A 24,015-nucleotide genomic window follows, 5' to 3' on the forward strand; every position below is an offset into this window, starting at 1 on the left:
ACAGCCTTAGCTTTGGGACTACAGTGGAAAGTAGGACTGACTGTATGAACGAGAGAGAGCAGGGAAGATGGGTGGACTAGAGTCACAAGGATTAAAGAAAGATGTGAAGCTGTAAAAGACCGGGCTCGCACAGAGGACAGCCGGGGACTTGCTTGTGCAAGAGAAAGAAAGATAGGAGAGCCTGGTAACTGAGGAGGTGTGTTCCTGTTCCCTCAAGGGGGGGGGGGGGGGGGGGGGTACACAGATAGGCTACAGCTGGGGAGAAAGCTGAGGAGGAGGGGGGATCTGAAAACGGAGGTAAACGGGGAGAGGGAGAGGGAGGAGGGCAACGGCGAAGATAGCACATACCGGTAACTGCTCCACCTCGTGCGAGGTGTAGAGCCAACACCGGGCGAGGGGAGGTCCAGGCGGGCCGGCAGGCAGGCAGCAGAGGCACGGTGGACCGGGCAGGGCAGGCAGGCAACAGGGGGACGGTGGAGCGGGCAGAGGAGGTCCAGGCGGGCAGGCAGGCTGCAGCGGGACCGGTCGGGCAGGGGAGCATGAGGATCCTGAAGCTACTCTTCTCCCTGATGCTCAGCCTCGTCATCCTGGGCAGCGCGCTGACCGCTCTCTCCTGGTACGTCTTCAACGAAACAAGGTAACCGCTAAGTCAAACTAACTTGGTGACTTAATTGCTAGAGTTAAATGGGCATACAATGGTGCTGCTGACTGTACGGCTGTAGAAAGTACGAGTGTCGGAGTGTGGTACCTACCTGTGCGATAGGGAGCAGCTTGGAGCACACGTGTTTTGTCTGCTGAATGTTTGTAGGCTTTTAACTTTCAACCTCACCGCCTTGAGTTGACTTGGAGTTTATGTGGACGTTATTTATTTTTTACGTAGGCTTGGGGGGGTCTTTGTTGCACTTTAGACTCTTTTTAAGCCGTTTCGCCTGTGGCCTCGATGATGGCGGTGGCAAGACGGTTAACTTGGCGGCACCATAACCTGACATACAGACAGCCGAGAGTTACTGACCTTCGTCCACTGGCAACATTTGAAAGAGCCCGATGACGCGAGGTCAATCTTGCGCACATTCCCCGTTCGCTACAAAGTAACGAATGCTACAATAATGCGCAACATGATCCAAAACAAAACAATGGAGGGACTGGGAGGCTATCCATCTCACTTCGCCCCTTCTTCTACCTGCCGAGGGAGTTTCCCCAGCTTCTCTTAACACTAGTAGGGTGAAGTCAGGTAGGCTACGTTAGGCTCAAGTCAAGGGCCACTTCACACATTGTGAAAGAGAGAACAGGCTAGCACACTAATATTCTATCTATCATTCTATCTGGAAAATATATTACAACAATAAAGGCATAAGTGCTAGAGCTAAGTGTCAGATGTCTCCTTCCAAGACAGCTTTGATCAGGTCAAATGGGCTATTTGACTCACTTGAATCACTACTGTATGTCAAGTCCTGTTTTGGCAACAGTTTGAAATTATTTGCAGCGATTAGCTAAATCTTGGAAGTGCTATGAAGCGCCAAACTTTTCTTGCTTATTTTCCCTGGGCTAAGTGGGCTCTGTCTGTCTGTCCGAGTGGTGTGTGATGGAAGTGATGCCATTAGTGATGTCACTCGAGCAATTGTGATGTTATCAGTGATGTAATAAATCCTTCTTCTTCTGTGGTGTTTTATGGCACTTTGCATCCTTTATGTTGCATTACCGCCTCCTTCTGGATTTATCCATCCAATGTTTCCCTACATTTTTCCTTCTCTCTCACCACTTCCTCCTCTCCTCTTGTCTCAGATCTGTAATAAATCCTTCCTGGCTGAAGCTATATAAATGGTGGGAGTATAAGTAGGGAGAAGAGGACAAGAATGAGTTAAGGGGAAAAGGTACTTTCTCCAGAGTCTCCACCCTAGAAGCGTGCAAGATTTCTAGTAGGATAGAATTGCCCAATTTACCTGACCTCACCCTACATTTACCTGACCTCACCCTACATTTACCTGACCTCAACCTACATTTACCTGACCTCACCCTACATTAATGAATTACAGCAACGTCTCCTCAGGCAACCTGATCTCTCCCAACTGTGTGAATCCAAATACAAAGTAAAGTATACGTACTGCATGGGGATATGCCTTCGAGGGGGCGTGACAAAACGGCAGAATTCAACACTGTGGGAATCAGAATCTGTTGCTTCTGACAGTCAGCTGATCGCGGAGGTGGCCAACAGCCTGGACGCCCTTTCACCCGACTCTCCGAAATTCATTTTAGGATATTTGAATCATTGCCATGTACATAAGACATTGAACACTTATGAACAGTATGTCACCTGTGCAACTACTAAGAACCCCACTATTGACTTGTGCTATATATAACAGTGAAGTCCAGCGCACTTCAGCCAAGTTAGGATCGGAAATAAAAGGGTCCTGGTGCTCAACAGTAAAGGACAGTGTACATAGCAACACTTTTTACTTGGGCACTTCAAACAGACTCCCTGAATGAAGTAAGACACTGGAGCTCAGTGTCTTACTTCGGGTAGTCTGTTTGAAGTGCCCAGGTAAAAAGTTTTGCTATGAGCAGAGATGGGGACTTGAGTTTTGAGACTTGTGGTTGTGAACAATCTTTATTTTTGTGTGCATTAACATTAAAGTGATAATACGGAAGATTTTCATGTAAATAAATGTCTGTAAAGTCACTATATATCCTCAAGTGAGTTAACACAATGGTGATTGAGCCTATGCCCCATTGATGAAAGCCCTTGCATCTCTCTGTATTGCAACATTTATGAGCTTGTCTGTGGCGACACTTTCCCCGCCCCCCAAACAAAAAAACCCAAAGATATCACAAGCGGCGCACAGTTCTTGACGTGTTTCACCTCACCCAGCAGAATTGTCCGGCAGGGAGGGGGTAGGCAGAGTAGGAACAAGTTTGACTACCAGTGTTCCCAGATGCAGTTGATGGTTTCCCGTCCACAGACTGCCAGAACGCACACAAAACAGCGCAAGGGAAACGACCCAATCTGGCAACACTGGCAACGTCCTACCAGAGTAATATAGAAGAGAGAGTGGGCCAACGGGAGTCCAAAATGCGTGACTCACGTAGCCAGGAAGGGCTCTCATTCTACGTTATAATGGAACCAGACACAAGGTCCACAGGTACAAAGTCTCACCTTACAGTTTCACCTGAAAGTTTTTCTGTCCATTTGACCTGTAAACATGCCTCCTAAAAAGGCCCCTCAGGAGGATGATACTGTGTCACTGGCTGTGGTGCATGAATTGCTTGAGCAACAGAAACTTTTTTTCAAAGAGCTGATGGATCAACAGGAGAAAAACTTTAAATCATTTGTCCAGATGTTTGCTGATTCCACCAACAAAAGGGTTGACAACATTCTGAGAGACATCCAGGATATTAAAAATAGCCTTCAGTACTCTCAGAAGGACCTGGATGAGCTAAATAAAAAGCTCTCCGATTACTCTGCCAATCTTAAGACCATCTCTGACATGTCTCTGCCTGTGCAATCCTCTATTGACAAACTCACTGCTAAATCTGACTATTTGGAGGGTCAGTCCAGGAGGAACAACATTCTCATCGATGGAGTACCTGATGAGAGAAATGAAACATGGCAAGTCACAACATCCAAAGCTAAAGAACTGCTGGCTGATAAGCTGGAACTCGACCCAAAACTAATTGAGATTGAATGTGCACATCGCAATGGAAAATTTGACGAGCAATCCAACAGGCCAAGGACAATCGTCATGAAACTACTCAGATTCACAGACAAAGAGGAAATCCTCAAGAGAGGAAAAAAACTAAGGGCACCAAGATCTACGTCAATGAGGACTTCACAGAACGTGTGAGACAGAAACGCTCTGAATTATGGCCAAAGCTCAAAGAGGCGCGAGCAAAGGGAATGGTGGCATATTTACGATATGACCAGCTAGTTGTCCACCCACCTCGCGAATCCCAAGCTCGCCCTGTGTAAACGTATCCCCCTCTTCTTCCACTTGTGGCACCTATTTTGGCTTCTGATTCTATGGCCACTAGTAACCCTGTTTCGGACTTCCCCAGACCAGTGGGTGACTTTGCAGCATCTTCCAACTACTTACACATTTCACCTTTCTCTCATGTTGATCCCGATCATCACTTTAATATTTTCAATCAGAAGTTGGTAGGGGTGTCACGATACACTCAGTTCACGATACGATACGTATCACGATACTGGGTTCACGATAACGATACGATACGATACGATTTTAACAATATTTTTTTAAACTTGAATAATGACAATATATGACTGGAAAAGTAGTATTTTATTTGAAATGCACAAATACAAAACATGCTGTTGTGGGAAATTGTTATTACAATAACAACTAGAAAAAACATGAGATTGGAGATAAGGCTTATCTTGAAATAGAATGAGTTACACCGTCACTTAGATTTACTTTGAACTAAAAGGTTTCTCAGCAGTATAAATTCTCATTATGCATCTTCAGTTTTTCTTCAAACTCAAACAACAAGACTTTTCTTAGTCTATTTTTTATGCATCTTCAGTTTTTCCTGTCAAGTAAACAGTTTTGCCAGAAACTCAATTGAATGGTTTCTCTCCTGTATAACTTCTCATGTGTCTCTTCAGAGACTTGTTCAACTGAACTACTTTCCACACATTGAACTTCAACAAACAAAGACGTTTCTTTGTCTATTTAAAAAAAAAAAAAAAAAAAAAAAATTTTTTTTTTTTTTTTTTTTCACGATATGAGATTTCATCTCAACGATACATATCGTGACGTTTTACTATCGCGAAATTTCGTGGGACGATATATTGTGACACCCCTAGAAGTTGGACAATTGCAAATATTACACTGAAGACACTTTAAAATTAACGTGTCTAGAATCAAATATAAAAGACCTCAATTCCTTTACATTATTTCATCTGAACGTTAGGAGTTTACCAAAACACTTTGAGCTGTTAATTGACTATTTTGCCTCTCTACCCTTACATCTTTCTGTTGTGGGTCTTACTGAAACTTGGCTAAATTACTCTAATGTGTCTCTCTACTCCCTGAATGGCTACAATCATGTTTTTAGTCACAGAAAAGAAAGACCGGGTGGTGGTGTATCCCTCTTTGTCAAAGAGTCTATCAGGTACACTCTGCGAAAAGATTTAATCATTGGAAACCCAATACTGATAGTCATGTTGAATCAATTTTTATTGAGATATTGGGTGCAGCTTGTTTTCCAGGTCACGCTGTCATTGGTTGTGTATATAGACCTCCAAGCAATAATGCAAATTCTTTTGTTGACGATCTTGATAAAGTTATGAACATAATTGACAAGGAGAACAAACCCTGTTTTATTTTAGGTGATTTCAATATTAATTTACTGCATACCAATTCAGATACATTTGTGAATCGATTATTTGCAAATGCCTTCTACCCTCTTATATCACAAGCCACTAGAATCACTTTATCTAGCAAGTCATTGATAGACAACATTATTACCAACTGCACAAACAAACATGGTATATCAGGTATACTCTCTACTGATATATCAGACCACCTTCCCATTTTTGTTACTTATCATTCTAGTGAAACTAAGCATGTTGTTTCTAGTGGTCTCTTTAGAAATTTCAAGATGTCTAATGTGGAAAGCTTTGTCGACAAACTTGCTAGTATTGAATGGGACAGCATCATGATGGCTAGTGATGCATCCAAGGCATATGACCTTTTCAGTGACGAATTCTTTGGCACCTTCAATGAATCCTTTCCACATGAAAATCGAGCAATCAAACCTAAAGCTCGTAAATCATGGTTGACTAAAGAGTTAAAAAAAAGTATCTCCAAGAAACACAAACTATATAAAGATTATTTAACCAATCCCTCTCCATTAAATTACAATAATTATTCCAAATACAGAAATAAACTTAATCATTTGCTGAGAAAATAAAAAAAACAACATTATCAAGAGAAATTTAATTTGTTTAAAAATGACATGAAAAGTACATGGAATGTCATTAATGAAATTATAAATAAGCCCTCTTCTGTAAAATTGCCACAAAACAAGTTTACTATTAATAGTAAAATCATAGAGGACCCCATTGAGATTGCCAATGAATTCAACAACTATTTTGTTAGCATAGGTCCTGCTTTGGCTTCAAAAATTCCCACTATTCCCTTTAGTTGTTTGAAAGCAGAGTCAGTCTCTCCCTCATCATCATTTACTTTTTCTTCTGTTAGCAAACAAGAAATATGTAATGTTGTATCAACTATGAAGTTAACAGGCGCTGGTCATGACGAGCTTAAAATGAAGCTATTGAAACAGTGCCTCCCTACTATTGTACAACCACTGTGTCACATCTTCAATTGTTCTCTTCAATCAGGTGTTGTTCCAGATCAACTGAAATGGGCCAAGGTCATCCCTCTATTTAAAGCTGACGATCCATCATTATTTTCAAATTACAGACCAATTTCTTTATTACCATGTTTCTCGAAAATTCTTGAAAAAATTGTGTACAATAGACTAATCAAATACTTAAATGATAACAAGTTATTATATGACTATCAATTTGGATTTCGTGAAAAGCATTCCACCGCTATGGCTTTGGTTCAATTAGTTGACAGAATAGCTTCAGCTTTGGACAACAAAGAAACTACATTAGGAGTTTTTATTGATTTGTCCAAAGCCTTTGACACCGTGGACCACAACATATTATTAAACAAGTTACAAGTTCATGGTGTTACCGGAACTGAACTCAATTGGTTTAAAAACTACTTGCTTAACAGGAAACAATGTGTCATTTGGAATGGAGCGAATTCATCATACAGTCCCTTACAGTGTGGTTTTCCACAAGGATCAATTTTAGGTCCTCTTTTTTTTCTTTTATATGTTAATGATTTACATTTGATTTCTAAAGAAGCACTCTTTATTTTGTATGCCGATGATACAAACATCTTTCTCACAGACAAAAATGAGCATAGGTTGATTACGGTACTCGTATGAACACTATCTTAGAAAAAATGGATATCTGGTTCAAATGCAATAAGTTATCACTTAATGTTAAAAAGAGTGCTTATATGATCTTCAAACCTAAAAATAGAACTCTATCCAATCAACTTTCCCCCATTCTTATAGCCAACAATACACTTGAATATGTTTCTTCTGTTAAGTTTTTAGGTGTAAACATTGATGATCAACTCAATTGGAAAAAACACATCTCTTATGTGTCCAATAAAGTTGCAAAAAACTGTGGTATTTTACGGAGAGTAAAACATGTTTTGTCAAGAAAAAACTTCATGGACCTATACTATTCTATGATTTATCCCTTCATTTCTTATGGAAATAATATAGTCTGGGCAAGCACGTACAAAACCAGTCTTTCTCCCATTTTTCTATTACAAAAAAAAATTGTTAGATTGATCACAAACTCTCTCTGGAATGCTCACACTGTCCCATTATTTCAAACTCTGGAGCTGTTAAACATATTTGACATTAATATATTTCAGATGTGTCTTTTTGTGTTTCAATTTGTCAATAATTTATTTCCCATTTCTTTCGACAGATTCTTTATTAGTAGGTCTCTTATTCACTGTTATCACACCAGATCTGCTGATCTTCTACACAGTCAGTTTTTCAGAACTAACCTTGGCCAATTCTCAATCAAATACAGAGGTCCAATCATGTGGAACAGTCTTTCTGCTGCACTCCGTAGTCACTCCTCATTTCCACTTTTCAAAAAAAAACTTAAACAACTTCTCTTAAAAGAGCACAGTACCTGATTTCTTTACCCCTGTATATTATTGATTGATTTAATTTGTTTAGCCGCTGGTGCACCTGTTTGCTTTTTCTTTTCTTTTCCTTTTTTTTCTTCTTTTTTTGTATATATATATATTTTTTTTTAAACTTTTTATATTGTTTTAAATATATTGTCTTGATTGTGTTTTTTCTTTTTCTTTCATTATTAGTCTTTAATTTGTTTTTAAATAAGGTGAGACTCTATAAGCCCTTCCGGGTTTCTTTCCCTCACCTGCACAATTTCTTTGTATTAAGATACTTGTACTATGTTATTCTTTTTTTTCTCTCTGTGCAAATAAACAATCAATCAATCAATCAATGCATAAAATAAAGCTGATAATATACGTACAATTTGATTATTTAAACATCTTACCCTTTCAAAACCATTGGAGTGAATGAGATGTCGCAACTCTTCTATAGACCAAATCACCGTGACGTCACCATGTAAACAAATTTACTTCCGGGTACCACTTGGGGAAGGCGGCAGGTTTAAATGTGCGTGTTGTCAAATAAATGCTGTCAAACCCTCTCGTTGTTTTCGGCCGACTACTTTCAATTTAAATGGTTAAACGGTTGGTAAACATGCTTGTCCGACGTATCTAGCCTTTCTTCTGTGTTTGTTTTATGTAGTGTTAGCTAGCTAATAACGTTTGTTTGTCTGTCAAACTCGCTGTTTTTTTGCAGACTCGTTAACGTTACAGACAGAGCTACCGACGCCACGTTAATTTAATTTAGCGTCAAGTCTACTCTGGTCTGGTCCAACAGGTAAATAAGCTAGTCTGGTCTCCACTAACGTTAGTGAAAGTGTTGTTATGAATGATATTAAACAACAACACAACACGGACGAACCATTTTTGTCTTCTTTGTCTGTTTTTGTCTTCAACACGTCTGTTTGTGCCGTTCACCGCCATTATAATGTGTGGACCCAGGGGTACCCGGAAGTAAATGTAAACATCCCGCTGATTTGGTCTATAGCTCTGCTAACTACCGCAGACCAACTTCTTCTTCTTTTGAGATGTGTGCGCGGTTGGCGTCCAAGCGTTGCATTACCGCCCCCACTGGCCTACTTGAATGTATTAAGAAGAAGAAAAAACCCTTCACGTCACATATGCGCCACTGTGTGGATCTCATCTGCAATTGCTGCTCATGGCCATAGGTGTTGTCGGAGACAAGAAAACTGAAATCTTCCGTATTCTCACTTTAAGGACAGGTCTGGTCTACTAATAATAATGTTAACTAGTCAATGTTGATATTGTGTTGATACAGTAGTGAGGATAATACAGTACATGCTTTGAATTCCTTAGTTTTAGCTATGCAGTGTTCTGAGCAGACTGGATGACATCCAGCAGATGATAGAATGCTCATCCGTAAGAGACTTGACTTGACTTGGACTTGCAAAAAATGACGTGAGCATCTCTGGCTATGAGAACTGAAACTTAATGAGAAACCGAAACTTTATGAGAACTGAAACTGAACTTTCATTGCCAGCTTACAAGCTTGTATTGAGTGTACAAATTGGGATGTATGACCTCATGCTCAAACGGTTCTTCTTATATGCTTCAGGACACCAATATCCCCATGTTTGTTTTTTTATCTGACCCTTCATTGTTTATTTCTCAACATTATTATAGATTTTATTCCACATTCTAACTCCTTGGCTATTTGTATGTTGTTGGATGATACAGCTGTAACTGTAGCTCGTAACTAACTGCCCCCAGTGGGATTAATAAACACACACTCTCTCTGCAGTTCTCTTTCGGCACTCTCACTGTCATCGTCTATGCCAAACTGTGGCATTGCAAGGCACTTTGCTGTGGGTTTATATCTGTGAAACCACTGACAACTTTATGGTTCAGAAAGAGGATCTGGTTACGTTCTTTTTATTGGGGGGGGGGGGGGGGGTCAGGTAAATGAATTCATTTCACGCTGAACACTGATCTCTCTGTGCTTTGATATAATGATTCATTTCATGATTCACTCCACTCTTATTAGTGCTTAGTGATGCAAGCAGAGACGTGCGTTACGTCAGTGGAAAAAATACAAATTCAAACCACAAGGAGTTGGAAAATGACACTTCTCTGAGACTAAATAACTTGAATTTAGCATATTATTCTGCTCTTTAATCTGTGTGAAAGGCTCATGGTTTTAACATTGTATGGAATTGGCTTCAGATAGGACAGACAAATGACACCTTCAAAGCTCACCTGAAAGGACAGTTGCTAGCTAATCAATTCTGTTCCCACTTTCAGTAGGGTACCCCTAACATCCTTAATGTCCTTTTACTTGTAAAGTATGCTCGCATGCACGTCGCACCGTCTGTGAGACCTTTTTACCTGTAAAGTGAAAACGTATTAACATAGAGCCGAACTCTCTTGATACAAAGCGGAACTTCCTATTTTATTTTATTTATGTTTTATAGTGTTTAAAAGACATGCACCAAGTATTCGCTGCTGTATCTCATTGGACACTGGACGCTGCCCACTGCTCCCAATAAATGGATCAGTAAATCAGCACACAGTGACGTGACTCGCACACTCGCACGGAGAGAGGACGCTCGCATGCACGTCGCACCGTCTGTGAGACCTTTTTTTACTTGTAATGTGAAAACGTATCAACATAGAGCCGAACTCTCTTGATACAAAGCGGAACTCTCTATTTTATTTTTGTTTTATAGTGTTTAAACCATAGGTTTAAAGTTTAACTATATGTCTATATGTTTGTGTGAGTGTTTATACTATTGTTTTACATTGTTGATTATTATTGTATTGTTTTAAATTGTATGAACAAGGGACTGGAGATGTAAAATAGCAAAAGCTATAATCTAGTGCAATGCATCTTTTCTCTCCTGAGATTAATGTTTTTTGTGCGTTGTCCCTGAAATAAACTTCTAAAAAAAAAAGAAAAAAAAGACAGACGAACGTCACCAAAAACATAGTCTTTAGTGGAGGGAATGTTTGTTTTTGCATGCACAGTTCCTCATGCTGCATGGATGCAGCTTTGTATATTTTGGTATTTTTGTGTGTGTGTGTGTGTGTGTGTGTGTGTGTGTGTGTGTGTGTGTGTGTGTGTGTGTGTGTGTGTGTGTGTACGTGTACGATGAATCACGAGAGGCTGTTTCCAGTCATTGGAACAACCTGACTGAAAGGTCTCTGGTTGGGACTTTAGACTCTGGTTTTTCAATCAAACTGGCACATTTTCCACTATTCGGTCTTCTTCCCAGGAGAGATACCTCTATATATTATGCATGACTCTGTATGTAATCATTGCTCTCATCTATTTTGTGGTTCTCAACGTGGGGTCCACCAGGGCTCCTGTGGGGTGGGGTGTGTGGTCCAGGGGTCCCCACTGCAAATTGATGAATCTTTAAACTTCAACATTATTTTATTTACAAGAAGTTAACACAAGAATGTAGAAGAATCACTGTTCTGATTCTCTGGTATCGCTCTACCTACAGGCATGTCCAAAGTCTGCCCCACGGGCCAAATGCGGCCTGCAGGTCAATTTTAAGCAGCCGAACTTGACAACAATAACAAACGGTCACAACCCACCTGAATATCCGGTTTACTTCCTGTATACAGTACATAACTGAGCAGCTGATATTCAGCTGGCTCAGATATTTATCTCTGTCCGGGACAAAAACCAGAAAATGTGTTTTGTACCGTTTTTTAAGTGAATGGGATTTGTTTCCCCCCTTTAAAGATGTCCTCATGCATTTCTACCAGTTTAATCTTCACATTAAGATAAATCCTTTTTGTATTACACTTTCTCAAATGTTTTTTTAAATATGCAAATTTGGCAATATATCATTAAATATACATACATTCGCATATAAAATTTGGAGCTACAAATTGTTCAGAATGGCAACTTATTACCACACAACTAACTACATACAGAAATTGCTATATATTTATTAACTTAAACCTTCTGCACTTCAAGCAAAGTTAGAACATTTGTGTAATTTAGAGTTGAACTGACAATTCGGAATTTGAACAATACAAGGGATTTTTTGAATGAAAGCAAGCAAGCATTTGATTAATATAAAGATATTTTATTCTCAATCACTATCATAAATAGAATGTTAACTTGAAGTGTGGGGGGGGGGGACTTTCAGCAGGGAACTTGGCCAACAGTCAGTCTACAATACAACTTTTAACACCACATTAGTACTATTTATGTGTCACATACTGTAAGCGGGGTCAGAAACATTACTCCTAGTCTCCACACAACAGAGTCCAGGTATGAGATGGTGATGAGAGTTCATTCAGTGATAGGGTTTTTACAACAGTCCCCTCCCTTGCATTTGCAGTACCGGTACTTAAAACAATGGATCCCAGCTACCCGGCAGGGACACCCATTCTTGCGTGCACATTTGCCACACGAGCAGGGATCTGGCAAACCTTCAGGTTTTGAGATCACAATCTCAGGGACTAATAAATAATAATTAAAAAAACTCTCGTAGCGGAGACTCTCGTCTTCGGAGAAGCCCGTCTTTTATTGTCACACGAACACCACAATACATGCATGCGGCCACAACACACTCATGCTGACGGTGGCCGGTGAAAAGTGTCCTCTGCATTTAACCCATCCAGGCATGTCCTTTCCTCCGAGGGGCAGGCCAGGAGCAGTGGTCGCTTTCTCGTACAGCGCCCGGGGACCAACTTCGGATGTTGTCGTCACTGGTCGGATGACGATCTGATCTTCTGCATGTTTTTAGTGGGGGGGCTATATACGGAGGAACCCCCTGGGGGGTACGGGGAGAACATGCAAACTCCACAGTCCACACAGAGAGAAAGGCCCTTACGACAAGATAACCCACCTGGGGCCGGTTGCACCAACTGGTCTTACACTGGTCTTAAGCTAAGTTGGTCGTAACTTTACGACCTAACAGCTACGCCGGTTGCACCAAGACGACTTAAGCCTTATTTTCACTAAGACCAGGCGTAACTCCTACGCCTGGTCAGGAGGAGGCGTAGAGCCTGCCTGTAACAGAGATCTCCGCGGAGACCTTTTTGACCGTCATCGTCGTAACACCGCCAGTTCGCCGTCTTTGAAAGCACGACGTTAGATTATACCTAACTAGTTAACCTAACCCGCCTTCCAAAATGTTGCCGTTAGTTTTTTAGAAGTTAATACATAGAATTGGGAACGTTACATTCAATTTCATTCAGACTGTCTTTCTGGCTCAATCGCTGCCATTTTTCCCCCGGAGCGAGGGAGGGTGGGAGGAGGGAGGGTGTTTTACAGTAGTGGCTGAGAGAGCGTAGTGGCACAGTGCGCTCCAAGCAGGTCGCAAGGCACATTTTTTGCAACATCATCCAATCAGGGGGCATTCCCTGGCAATTCACATGGACGCGCATTGCTACGACCAGCATAGTTAAGACCAGACATAAGCCGTGTTGGTGCAACAGGCGTAAGTCCATGGTCTTAACTAAGACCGACGTAGGAGTTACGACCAGGCATAGTTAAGACCAGTTGGTGCAACCGGCCCCAGGCAGTAGGCACTGAAGATATGGGGGGGAACACAACCACAGCGCTCACAGTGTCCCAGGCGAGAATCGAACTCAGGACCTTCTAACTGTGAGGCGACAGCGCTACCGACTGCGCCACCGTACCCCTCGACTGCGCCACCGTACCCCTAATAATACACTGTCCCTTCTTACAAAACCATAAGACTGACTGCATTCATAATCAAGGTGGCATCTCTAAATGGGGCTTGGACCCACAGCTGTTGTTGGTAATAGCCTCGAAATATAGGTTTCCTTGCATTAGTTGAGGTGCAATGGTTCTCTCAAAGTCCATGTTAAGGTGCATTGCTATCAAATACAAGCGATACACAGGTCGTCAAATATCTCCAGGTCTGTTGATGGTTTGAGACATTTGACCAAGAATGTTTCCGCCATCTGTATTGCGCTTTCTGTTAGCTGTGGACAGTCGAAATTCAGAATCGGAGAGGAATTTCCTGTATTGCAGACAGCGTTCAGGGCTGCAAGTTTAGTTGATATCTTGCTGGTTGTATCACACCCAGTCAGTGCATGTAGTGATGGAGTGATGGGAGACACTTTGTAAGCTTGTCTCCCAGTGATGCAGATATCGTGGAGTGGTAATATTGATCGTTTCACTCCTGAGTTGCGGACGATCCAGAGCTCTTGGAGGCCAAGCTCTCTCCATTGACTGTGATGTGGTATAACACACAAAGACATAATGTGTCACTCGATGACAGCATCAGGGATGTAGATCCTGTCCGGTGACTTAGACGGTCTTGCACATTGAACATCATCCTGTCATCAGTTCCTCATGTGTGCAGTTGAGCTCAGGGAATGGAGAAGCATGCGCAGCTGACACAATCCATGCCTGTGGTGATATACCAAGCTATAGGGGTTTGTTGCCTTGTGAGCCACGGCTTTCTTCAGCGTGTTGAAGAAAGCCGTTAGGCTGAAACGTCCGTGTGCTGTACCTGGTGTTGCTGGAATAAACTCAACGAAAGGACATTTTTGTGTGCTGGCTCTCTTTCTCCTACTGTGTGGTAATAAGTTGCCATTCTGAACAATTTGTAGCTCCAACCAATATGCGAATGTATGCATATTTAATGATTATATTGCCAAATTTGAAGATTAAAAAAACATTTAAGTGTAATACAAAAAAGATGTATCTTAATGTGAAGATTAAACTGGTAGAAATTCATGAGGATGCCTTTAAGGAGGGGGGGCGGTACAAAACTGTAATTTTCTGGTTTTTCGTCCGGGATAGAGATTTTGGCACACATCCCACGTTGATCGCAGGGGTCATATTAGTCTATAACAGTTGAGATATTCTGTCCTAAATGAAGCACATACATATCCGAGCCAGGTCCTAGACTACAAGCACCAAGTAGGAATAACGCAGGCGGAAGTAATGTTTTCAGATGGTAAACAAAATCCTTGAGCACAATTATTGTTTTGTATGTTTTTGTTTGTTTGTTTTTCAATCACCCATATGATGCGAGAAGTATTTTCACATGATCTAATCTGGCGCCCCCAATTCAAAAAAGTTTGGACACCCCTGACTACAATATAGATGGTTATGGAATTTTGGCCAAAATAATTTCTAACAATACAAATATTCTGAGATTTGGGTCCGAGAGACAAAATTCGACAGACTAAATTAGGGCTCGTTGATATGGAAAAGGTTGAGAATCACTGATAAACGGTATAGTGATATAGTTGATTGTGTCATCATTGCTCAAATGAAAACATGGCCTGGCAGGAGTCATATCCTAACACCTCTGAGGCATCAGTGACCCTCTCTATGAGCTATTGGATTAATTTACAATTTTACACCCTTTTAAGTAATGCTGAGGATGAGCATAGGGTCAAACAATAGATGGACAGCAGGTTTTCTTCTTCTATCGATGTAAACAACAGATTCAGCCATGAAGCCATGACAAATGGGATCCTGGGCTCAGCAGCACATTAGATTAACTTGTTATCTTGCTCTTTGGCTTTTTGCATTTGACATTAATTTGATCAACTGTTTTCTCCCTATTCCTCTAATTTAGAAACGTGCAACCTCGAGCCGCTGTTCACCAAGCCAGAGAGAAGAAATCCGTTAAGCCCTCGGCTAAACCATGCAAAAGCTGCGGGTGAGAGCAAACAAGCATCACTGGTTCTCTGTTAAATTACCTCTTTTGTTGTCCCAGCAGTACATGTTATCAAGTGCTACAGGTTTTGTGCACCTGCTGATTGTGTGTGTGTGTGTGTGTGTGTGTGTGTGTGTGTGTGTGTGTGTGTGTGTGTGTGTGCGTGTGCCACAGGTTCAGCATCATTGATAAATTAGTGAAGCATTACTCTCGCACCTGGAAGAAGCAGGAGGACAATTCCAAAAAGTTCAGGTAAAAAATAAATCATGTGAAATGTTCCTCAAAGGTTTGCTGAAATTCAGTAAATAGAGAGCCAAAGTGAACGTCACTTCCTGCCTTCCTCTCTGTACCAGCATCTGAAAAAATATGAATGGTGGTGAATGGAGATAGACATTACTTTTTTATCCCATTTGAATTGTGCCATGGGGTACACATACCATGTTTATCAACGTAAAAGATAACTCTGCAAATCAACAAAGTCACAGTTTGTGGTAAAACTGTGGCACTATAAGTTATAAGTCAGAAAGACTACGCACAACCAGTCGTGTGAGTGACGTCTCTCCCGCCAGTCCATGTTGTTGATGGTGTGACGTATATTGTGCGACACGAGATGTGGTCGATTGACAAAACTAAACCGTATGTTTCAATTTCAGGACAAACTGCAGCTTTCTTGACATGCATAGTTATCTTTTAAATTGACAAAAATTACATGTGTAGTGTACCCCGTGGCACAATTCAAATGTAATAAAATAAATAACGTCCATCTCCGTTCACCACCATTTATATTTGTTCAGCCCCTGGTACAGAGAAAGGCAGGAAGTGACAACGGGGAAAAATTTGAACCCGCCCCAGAAGCTTCGTAATTTATAACTTGAGAGGAAAAACAGTCAATTCTGTTCATAACACTTGACTATAACCATAATCCATTGTCTTTACACACCTAAACTGACCAATCAGCCTACATCTCCTATCATCTCACACACTTAAACTGACCAATCAACATACAGTACATCTCCTATCATCTCTGGTCTTTCCTCTAAGTTTGTTCTTTAATCTTATGCAGAGATCTGCTGAGCAGCAATTGCCATGGCCTCACCAAGGCCATCGTCACACAGGCCAACACTCCGCTGGGATCCAACATCGTGTACGATGGTGAGGGCATGGGTAAGAGGAAGCCCCTCGAGGTGACGCCCGAGATCTTCAGCACCTTTATAAAGGCAAGTTGTTTTTTACTTGCCAGAAGTTTTTTACTTGCTGCTGTATAATTGCGGTGCTGATCCACTTATTATTCCTCGTGTGAAATTGTATATGATTTGTGATTCTTAACGTGTGCAGTGATGTTTTCCCCTGTGGGATTCTATTTTGTTCTCCATGGGTACTAAATATTGTGGTGTGGTGGTGGGGGGGCCAATGTACTCGCGGTTCTGTTTTGTCCTTCTTGTTCCTTGTTCCTTTGGCTGTCATGGAGCGTAAACACACTTCCCTCACCATGGCTCCTGGTCCATCATCACACACAGGGGTGTCAAACTCATTTTAGTCCACGGGCCACATGCGACCCAATTTGGTCTCAAGTGGGCCAGACACAGAAATTCTATGCATAATAACAATAAATAATAAATAGCAACACCTTAAACTTTTTATTTTTTTACTGTGAAGAATTACAGGTACATTTTAAGAACATGTTTTCATAGCTCTCAGCTACCATAGGCCTAACGGCCGGGACACACATCTTGCGTCTGCTGTGCGTCTGCGTGGCGTCTGCGTGGCGTTACCTTTTGATTTTCATTTCGGTGCCCATGTTAACAGGTTACAGCAGCCACACCACCGGCATCAGACGCGCATCTCAGGCGGCGTGTCTTGCGAGGCGTGAGACGCGCGTCATCTAGAGAATAGAAGCGACGCCTATTTTTTCCTTTTACCGCGCGCGTGTCTCTAGCGTGTCTCTACACAAATAGACACAAAAAGACATTAAAATGATATTTTACAGGGGCAGCCACAGCCAATCAAGGCTCGTTTTGATTTGAGACAGGAGGATGAGCTGAGCTCACAGCTGCAGTTCTCCTGCCCTCTGAAAACCACATGGGCTACAACTGGCTTCGTTCCTCCCCTCCCCACCACACACACACAGACACACACACACACACACACACACACAAATTATACTGCCTCGATTCTGAAGTAAGCCCAACAAGCGATCTTCAGTTAAAATCATCATTGTATTGTTTATAGCAAATTTAATAAAAGGTAAACTCTATAGGAAGGGGGGTTGGCAGACAGACAGACAGCAGCGCAGCAGCTGCACGCAGCAGCCACGCTGCCTGTGTGGATGCCGCGGGCGTGCCAGCCGCAGCCATCACGCCACGCACACGCACTAGGTAGGTACACGCAAGATGTGTGTCCCGGCCGTAACAAGCAAATTATCAAATCGACTGTCTGTAAGTTTGCATTGCAATTGACAGGCAACTGTGCAATTGTCTATATTCAAGGGTACTGAAAATAGTTTACCATTTAGTGATGAATACAGAAAACATGATTATGCTAATTACTCCTGAAGCCTTCACAAGTGCATCAAATTGGATTGAAGGACTTCTCAGTGCAATTTTCACATTTTGCAAAGTCGTCCTGTGAGCGGACTTGGACCCTTTGGCGTGCCGGTTCTGACCCCCTGCCCATATGTTTGACACCGTGTGTGTGTGGGGGCGTAGCCAGGGATTTCGGGCCCCATGAAAGGATATCACATCGGGCCCACGGATGGCGGCGGAAAATTTTGGCCATTTGAAGCCCAATTTAGAGGAATATCTAATTTTAAATTAATATTCAGCTCAGTTTAGAGACGATTGTAATGTAATTATTTGCCTTTTCTCAATCACCTCTATATCACCTATACCAGCTCTCCTTGCCCTGTTGAATCAGCATGCTCTTTCTGCCCTGAATACACCACAGTGAACAAAGAAATGCTATCACTAAACTAATGACTAGAAAGAATATTTGTCCTTATTAATAATATAAAAAAAAAAAATGTCCACAGACCCACTGCAATTATTCCAACTGCCATTTCATTCAACACAATGCTGCTCTCACCTTCATCAGTTAGGACTGGGAATACAGCTGGTTCATTGGAAGGGGCCAGGGGTGGAGGGGCTGCTGCATGATCTGATTCAGCATCTGTTGTTAGGCAAGGGCCAGCCAGGGACAACTGATTTAGTATCAATGGCTTGCAAAAAATGTCCTGCATTGATTAATATTGGCTAGACTAGTCTAGGCTTACTAAGTAAGCCTATTTCCACTAAGGACTAACAGGGTAATTTCCAGTAGTTAACAAAAGTTTAATAATATTCATCACTAAAGATGGCAGGGCAGACTGGACAGTTCTCTGGTTAACACATGGCAGAGCTGTGTGATTCAGTCACGTACAGTATGCCTCAGCCAGCCTGTCAATACCAGCTCGCCCAAATACAGATCCATTCACAGACAATGCTGCACAGCACAGCACACCCACCTTCCTTCTTGTTATAAAATTGAGTGAGGAACTGTTGCCCCATCTTTTCTCTCTACTCTCTTTCTCCTCTCGGTTTCTTTTTCTGCCAGCCTGACTTAGTTTGCTTTGACATTTTGGCAGTAAGGCAGCAGCTCCGACCTTCCCTCAGCTGACTGCAGGAATCTCAACTGATTATTAGCGCTGTTCCGTGGGCCCACTCTTTGCATGGCTTGGGGGCGTGGTAAGACAGCAAGCCAGGCAGGGAGAGACCATTTCTTGAAAATCGAATTGGGGGGGGGGGGGGGGGGTGTTGTGCAAGTTGGATGACTATTTTTTGCAAAAGAAAAACATGAAATTAAAAAGGAACACTCATTTTTATCAGAACATTGTGAATAAAATAAAATATTAATGATGATATAGTTTAATAATTTTGTACTGCAAAAATGTCCCTACTGTTCATTTTTTTAGGGCCCCTGTCAGTCAAAGGTCCTTGGACTCGTCCACACTTTCCTATACAATTTTGTGTGTGTGTGTCCGTGTGTGTCCGTGTTTGTCCGTGTTTATGAATTCGATAATAAAGTGTCTGTTGGTGTTGATTCCAGGATAATCCCTTTGGAAATAAATCATTGGACACGTGTGCTGTTGTGGGGAATGGAGGGATCCTGGTCAACAGCAGCTGTGGAGAGAAGATAGATTCTGCCCAGTTTGTTATCAGGTGGGTACTCGTCCACTACATGCAATCTCATAATGGAGTGTGAAATGCTGATAGGCCATCACCACCCCTGTTCAAACTCCATGTAGTGATTTTCCTTGGCCCCTGTCACCCCCGTTCAGGTGCAACCTACCTCCTTTGCAAGATGACTATAAGAAAGATCTGGGCAGCAAGACTGACCTTGTGACCGCAAACCCAAGCATCTTAAGAGACAAGTGAGTGTGGATGTGGAGACTGGATACATCACGTCGTCAACCTTAACATCAACAGTTAAGCTGCAATGTCTCTTGTGTCTCCCAGCGTCACATACTCTGTTTTCTTACAGGTTCAGGTCTCTGACGGAGCGCCGTCGCCCCTTTGTGGAGAGCCTGCGTCTCTACGGTGACTCGCTGCTGCTGCTGCCTGCCTTCTCCTACCTGCCCAACACGCCCCTTTCCATGCGGGCCCTGTACTCCATCCAGGACTTTGAAAGCCCCACCCGGCCCGTCTTCTTCAACCCAGACTATCTGCGGAGTCTGGCCCACTTCTGGCGCTCCCAGGGCCTCAAGTCAGTGCGGCTCAGCACCGGCTTCATGGTGGCTAGCCTGGCGCTGGAGCTCTGTGCCAACGTGCACGTGTATGGCTTCTGGCCGTTCAGCCAGCACCCGGTCAGAAACCAGTCCCTCACCAACCACTACTATGACGACACAAAGCCCAATAAGAGAGTCCACGCCATGCCTGTGGAGTTTGAGCACTTGTTGAAGCTGCACAGTCAGGGCGTGCTCAAGCTTCACCTGGGAGATTGTGCGCCAGCCAGCAGGTAGGCACTGCACCTAGACAGCACAGTGCCAGCAGGTAGTCTCTGCACTCAGACAGCACAGTGCCAGCAGGTAGGCTCTGCACTCAGACAGCACAGTGCCAGCAGGTAGGCTCTGCACCCAGACAGCACAGTGCCAGCAGGTAGGCACTGCACTCAGACAGCACAGTGCCAGCAGGTAGGCACTGCACCCAGACAGCACAGTGCCAGCAGGTAGGCACTGCACTCAGACAGCACAGTGCCAGCAGGTAGGCACTGCACCCAGACAGCACAGTGCCAGCAGGTAGGCTCTGCACTCAGACAGCACAGTGCCAGCAGGTAGGCGCTGCACCCAGACAGCACAGTGCCAGAAGGTAGGTGCTGCACTCAGACAGAACAGTGCCAGCAGGTAGGCTCTGCACTCAGACAGCACAGTGCCTTCTCCCTAGCCTTAGCCTCAGGGCTTACTCGGTTAGTTAATGCTGAGCAGGCCCATCAGCAGCCAAGACATTTGCACTGAAGTCAAAATGCAAAAATCACAAGAGTGTAAATATTATATTCAATAATCTTATTTTGTATTTACGGCTATTTATTATCAAGGCTTGTTCCAGCTGGATTCTGGTGGTAGTTATTTTGCTCAGACTGGAAAGCCATTCCTTAAGTAAAAGCAGTGAGGTTTTTTTTCTGAGGGTCTGCACTTAAGTGCCTTAATATGCCAATCACAGTGACCAGTGAAGCGAGCTGAAACAAAATGTCTTTTGAAGTGAATCAAATACCTCCTTGACTGAATGACACAAAGCATGGATGATACACATGAACATATTACACTAGAACCGGAATGTTGAATGTATTCCATCTTAACATTTTTTGGCACTATGAATGTATTGACCACAAATCACCACTTCCTCTTTGAAAAAATAGAGGAGGTAATTGTGCGTTTATAAGTCGCCTAAGGTATGTTTAAACACATGAATATTACATAAAACCCATTGCTGGTTGTGAGGGATCATTTCCGCTCTCTGTTTCTCACTCAGTGCTGGATGTAGCACAGAGATGAGCTGGGCCTCAGGTCTCAGTGCGCCTGCTCGGGCCGTGTCCTCCACTCTGCACAACACATCCTCCCAGGGGCCTCTGGCTGTGCCTGGGCTGTGGGCAGCACAGGACCCTGAGAAAGGCTCAGAGCCCAAGGCTAAACAGAGAAGCCACAGAAAGAAACAGAAGTAATGGCACTAGTAAATGGGTCCAGGCAGTCCCTCCTGACAAAGGTTGCCATGGTGAGCAGTTCACAGAGAGTCACAGCACCTGTGTGTAACAACATGGTAGCTCACCGTCTCCATGGTGACCAAGACCGGAGTTGGTGCTCTGACAGAGCTGGCAACATCACCGTGCCGGTAAAACTGGAAGAAGATGCGCTAAAACCAACACATAGGATAAAATGGCTCCATACTGGTGTAATCCATGTCTTCAAAAGCCCTGAGGTGCCAATCCATGTCTTCAAAAGCCCTGAGATACCAAGTTGACATGAAAAGTAGCCTGTAGCCTGCTACAGTGACGATTTCAGCTAACAAGGTGTAAATTATGTCCTCAAGTCAACTTTGCATCTCAGGGCTTGTTGAGACTTGGATTACGCCAGATGAGCAGTATGGACAACATTTTTTCCTCTGTTCTTTTTTTACCTTTGAAAGTTGGTCAGCATCACTTAATTTGTTTCTTAGAATGCTGTAATTCTGTTTCCCTGGAAAACTCCATAACTGTTTTGTGAACTAAACTACTTTTTTTTGGGTGAACTTGTCCTTTAAGTGGCTGTACATGCTAAACTAATGTAGATTTGACTGACTGTAAAGTCAAAGTGATATTGTGAATTGCGCGCTATGGGTGAAAACTTCCTGACAACATTGCTGTTTGGATGAGCTTAGTGTATGTATCATTTCCATGCATTTTCAGGAGGAAGGTGGACGTTGAGTGGCTCTCATGCAACTGGCATTATTTCCTTCACTGTCCTACTTTAATGTCTTACTGTGATTTTGTCATGCAGATAACAATGTAGGTGTAGATGACCAGCGTGAGAACTTTTGGTGAGCCAACTTAGAAATCAAATGTGAATGTTTGTTAATTTGATTTCTGTGAACAAGAAGTGGTGAGTAAGTGTAAGTGAATAAATAATTCACTCCGTGATTGACTGTCTGCATTTTGTTGCTCAACCAAAAGTGGGATTCAGTGTTAACTGGTTGATAGTAGGTGATGTTTTCTCAGCAATTTGCCCAATTTAGTGTCTCTTTGGGGTCAGTGCCCAACATCTGCCACTAGAATGCAGTGTTTCGACTTATAAACAGCTTAATATGGGACAAATTATTTACTGTTACTTTAATGGCTTTGTTTTACATTGGAAAAAGACAATTATGCGCACATCCAAAAAACGTACAGGTGCTGGACAAAAGGTAACTACAGTATAACAAAAAGATAAAGTCAGCACACTGAGGCTCCATCAATGGTTTTTTATTTGCAATGTTTCGAACTTCACAGGATCTTTGTCAAGCAAAGATTTTACATTGGAACACCATATGATCCATTGATTTATGATTTTACATATTGTTTTTACCCACCCCTTTTTATTGACCTTCCTCCACTTCTCTCATCTGTTTGCCACTGAGAAACCTTAGTGACATTTTCTGCTGATATAGGGTACAGTAGATGCCAGAATGCTTAATCTTATCACTTTTGTGAATGTATTCATCTGTTATAATATCCGCAGATGCCATATGGCTTGGTGTTTTTCCATATTCCATACAGCTGTGCTATCAGTGACCTATAGCCTACCTTACTGCTCCTTCCACTTCACTGACTTTCTCCTGCGTGTCCTGCTGCGGGGCGTCCCACAATTACCGGGTGGACCCGAGACAGAAACATCTGGATGCTGCTGTCACAGGATCAGGGCAGAACCTGACCAGGACAGTCTTGGAAAGCAAGTCATAATGGTAGCATGTAGACTCCATCTCTAAAATGACAGCTGTGCAGGGTCGGTGCAGCCAGCCACATAGGCCATTGATGGGATGAAATGTTTGTTTCCGTTTGGAGAAAATAGCCCGCTGCCACAAGTAGCTATCCCAGAGAGCGCTCCTGGGATTCCACTCATATCGGCAGTGACCTCTACATCCAGCTGCAGCACATATTCACTCCCACTGGCCATTCTCTCCAGGGAACTTTTTTATGCTTCCGCCGGCAATAGCCAGGCCGGATGCAGTATGGATTCGGGTTGTCCGTCCGCCCGATGTTCATTAACACGATATCTGAGGAACACCTTGACCGGATTTCATCAAATTTGCCTCAAACATCAACTTGGACTCAGGGATGAACTGTTTAGATTTTGGTGGTCAAAGTTCAAGGTCACTGTGACCTCACAAACCCCATTTCCAAGCTCTTTAATGTGATATCTCAGGAATGCCTTGATGGAATTTCTTCGGGTTTGCCTCAAATGTCCACTTGGACTCAAGGATGAACTGATTAGATTTTGACTCACAGACTCAAATGTTCTCTCATCACAGTCTGAAGTTCAGCTGTCACCAAATGAACTGCCAAAGTAACAAACAAAACAAGCAAAGTGACATGGTTGACGTGAGCCGGAGTGACACATCTCGCTAGTCTGCCGTGTTATTCCTGCTACTGAC

General features: G+C 42.7%; 1 protein-coding gene across 1 annotated transcript; it reads left to right on the forward strand.

Annotated features, from left to right (window-relative positions):
- Positions 1 to 449: 449 nt before the first annotated feature.
- Positions 450 to 22,468, forward strand: LOC310787527 (alpha-2,8-sialyltransferase 8F-like). Its single transcript, XM_083648975.1, has 7 exons — positions 450 to 637; positions 15,305 to 15,388; positions 15,560 to 15,637; positions 16,449 to 16,602; positions 19,466 to 19,578; positions 19,698 to 19,790; positions 19,901 to 22,468. Exons 1-7 carry the CDS (start codon positions 540 to 542, stop codon positions 20,376 to 20,378), a joined length of 1,098 nt encoding a protein of 365 aa, XP_083505101.1. The 5' UTR covers positions 450 to 539; the 3' UTR covers positions 20,379 to 22,468.
- Positions 22,469 to 24,015: the final 1,547 nt, after the last annotated feature.

The sequence above is a fragment of the Poromitra crassiceps genome, assembly GCF_964638095.1.
Source record: "Poromitra crassiceps genome assembly, chromosome: 13".
NCBI classification, from domain to species: Eukaryota; Metazoa; Chordata; class Actinopteri; order Beryciformes; family Melamphaidae; genus Poromitra; species Poromitra crassiceps.

Excerpts from the sequence above, each read along its gene's own strand:
- LOC310787527 (XM_083648975.1), top strand. The coding sequence starts at position 540 with ATGAGGATCCTGAAGCTACTCTTCTCCCTGATGCTCAGCCTCGTCATC. Across the intron at positions 16,603-19,465 it reads TCTTCAGCACCTTTATAAAG|GATAATCCCTTTGGAAATAA; the intron begins GCAAGTTGTTTT and ends TGTTGATTCCAG. Across the intron at positions 19,579-19,697 it reads TCTGCCCAGTTTGTTATCAG|GTGCAACCTACCTCCTTTGC; the intron begins GTGGGTACTCGT and ends ACCCCCGTTCAG.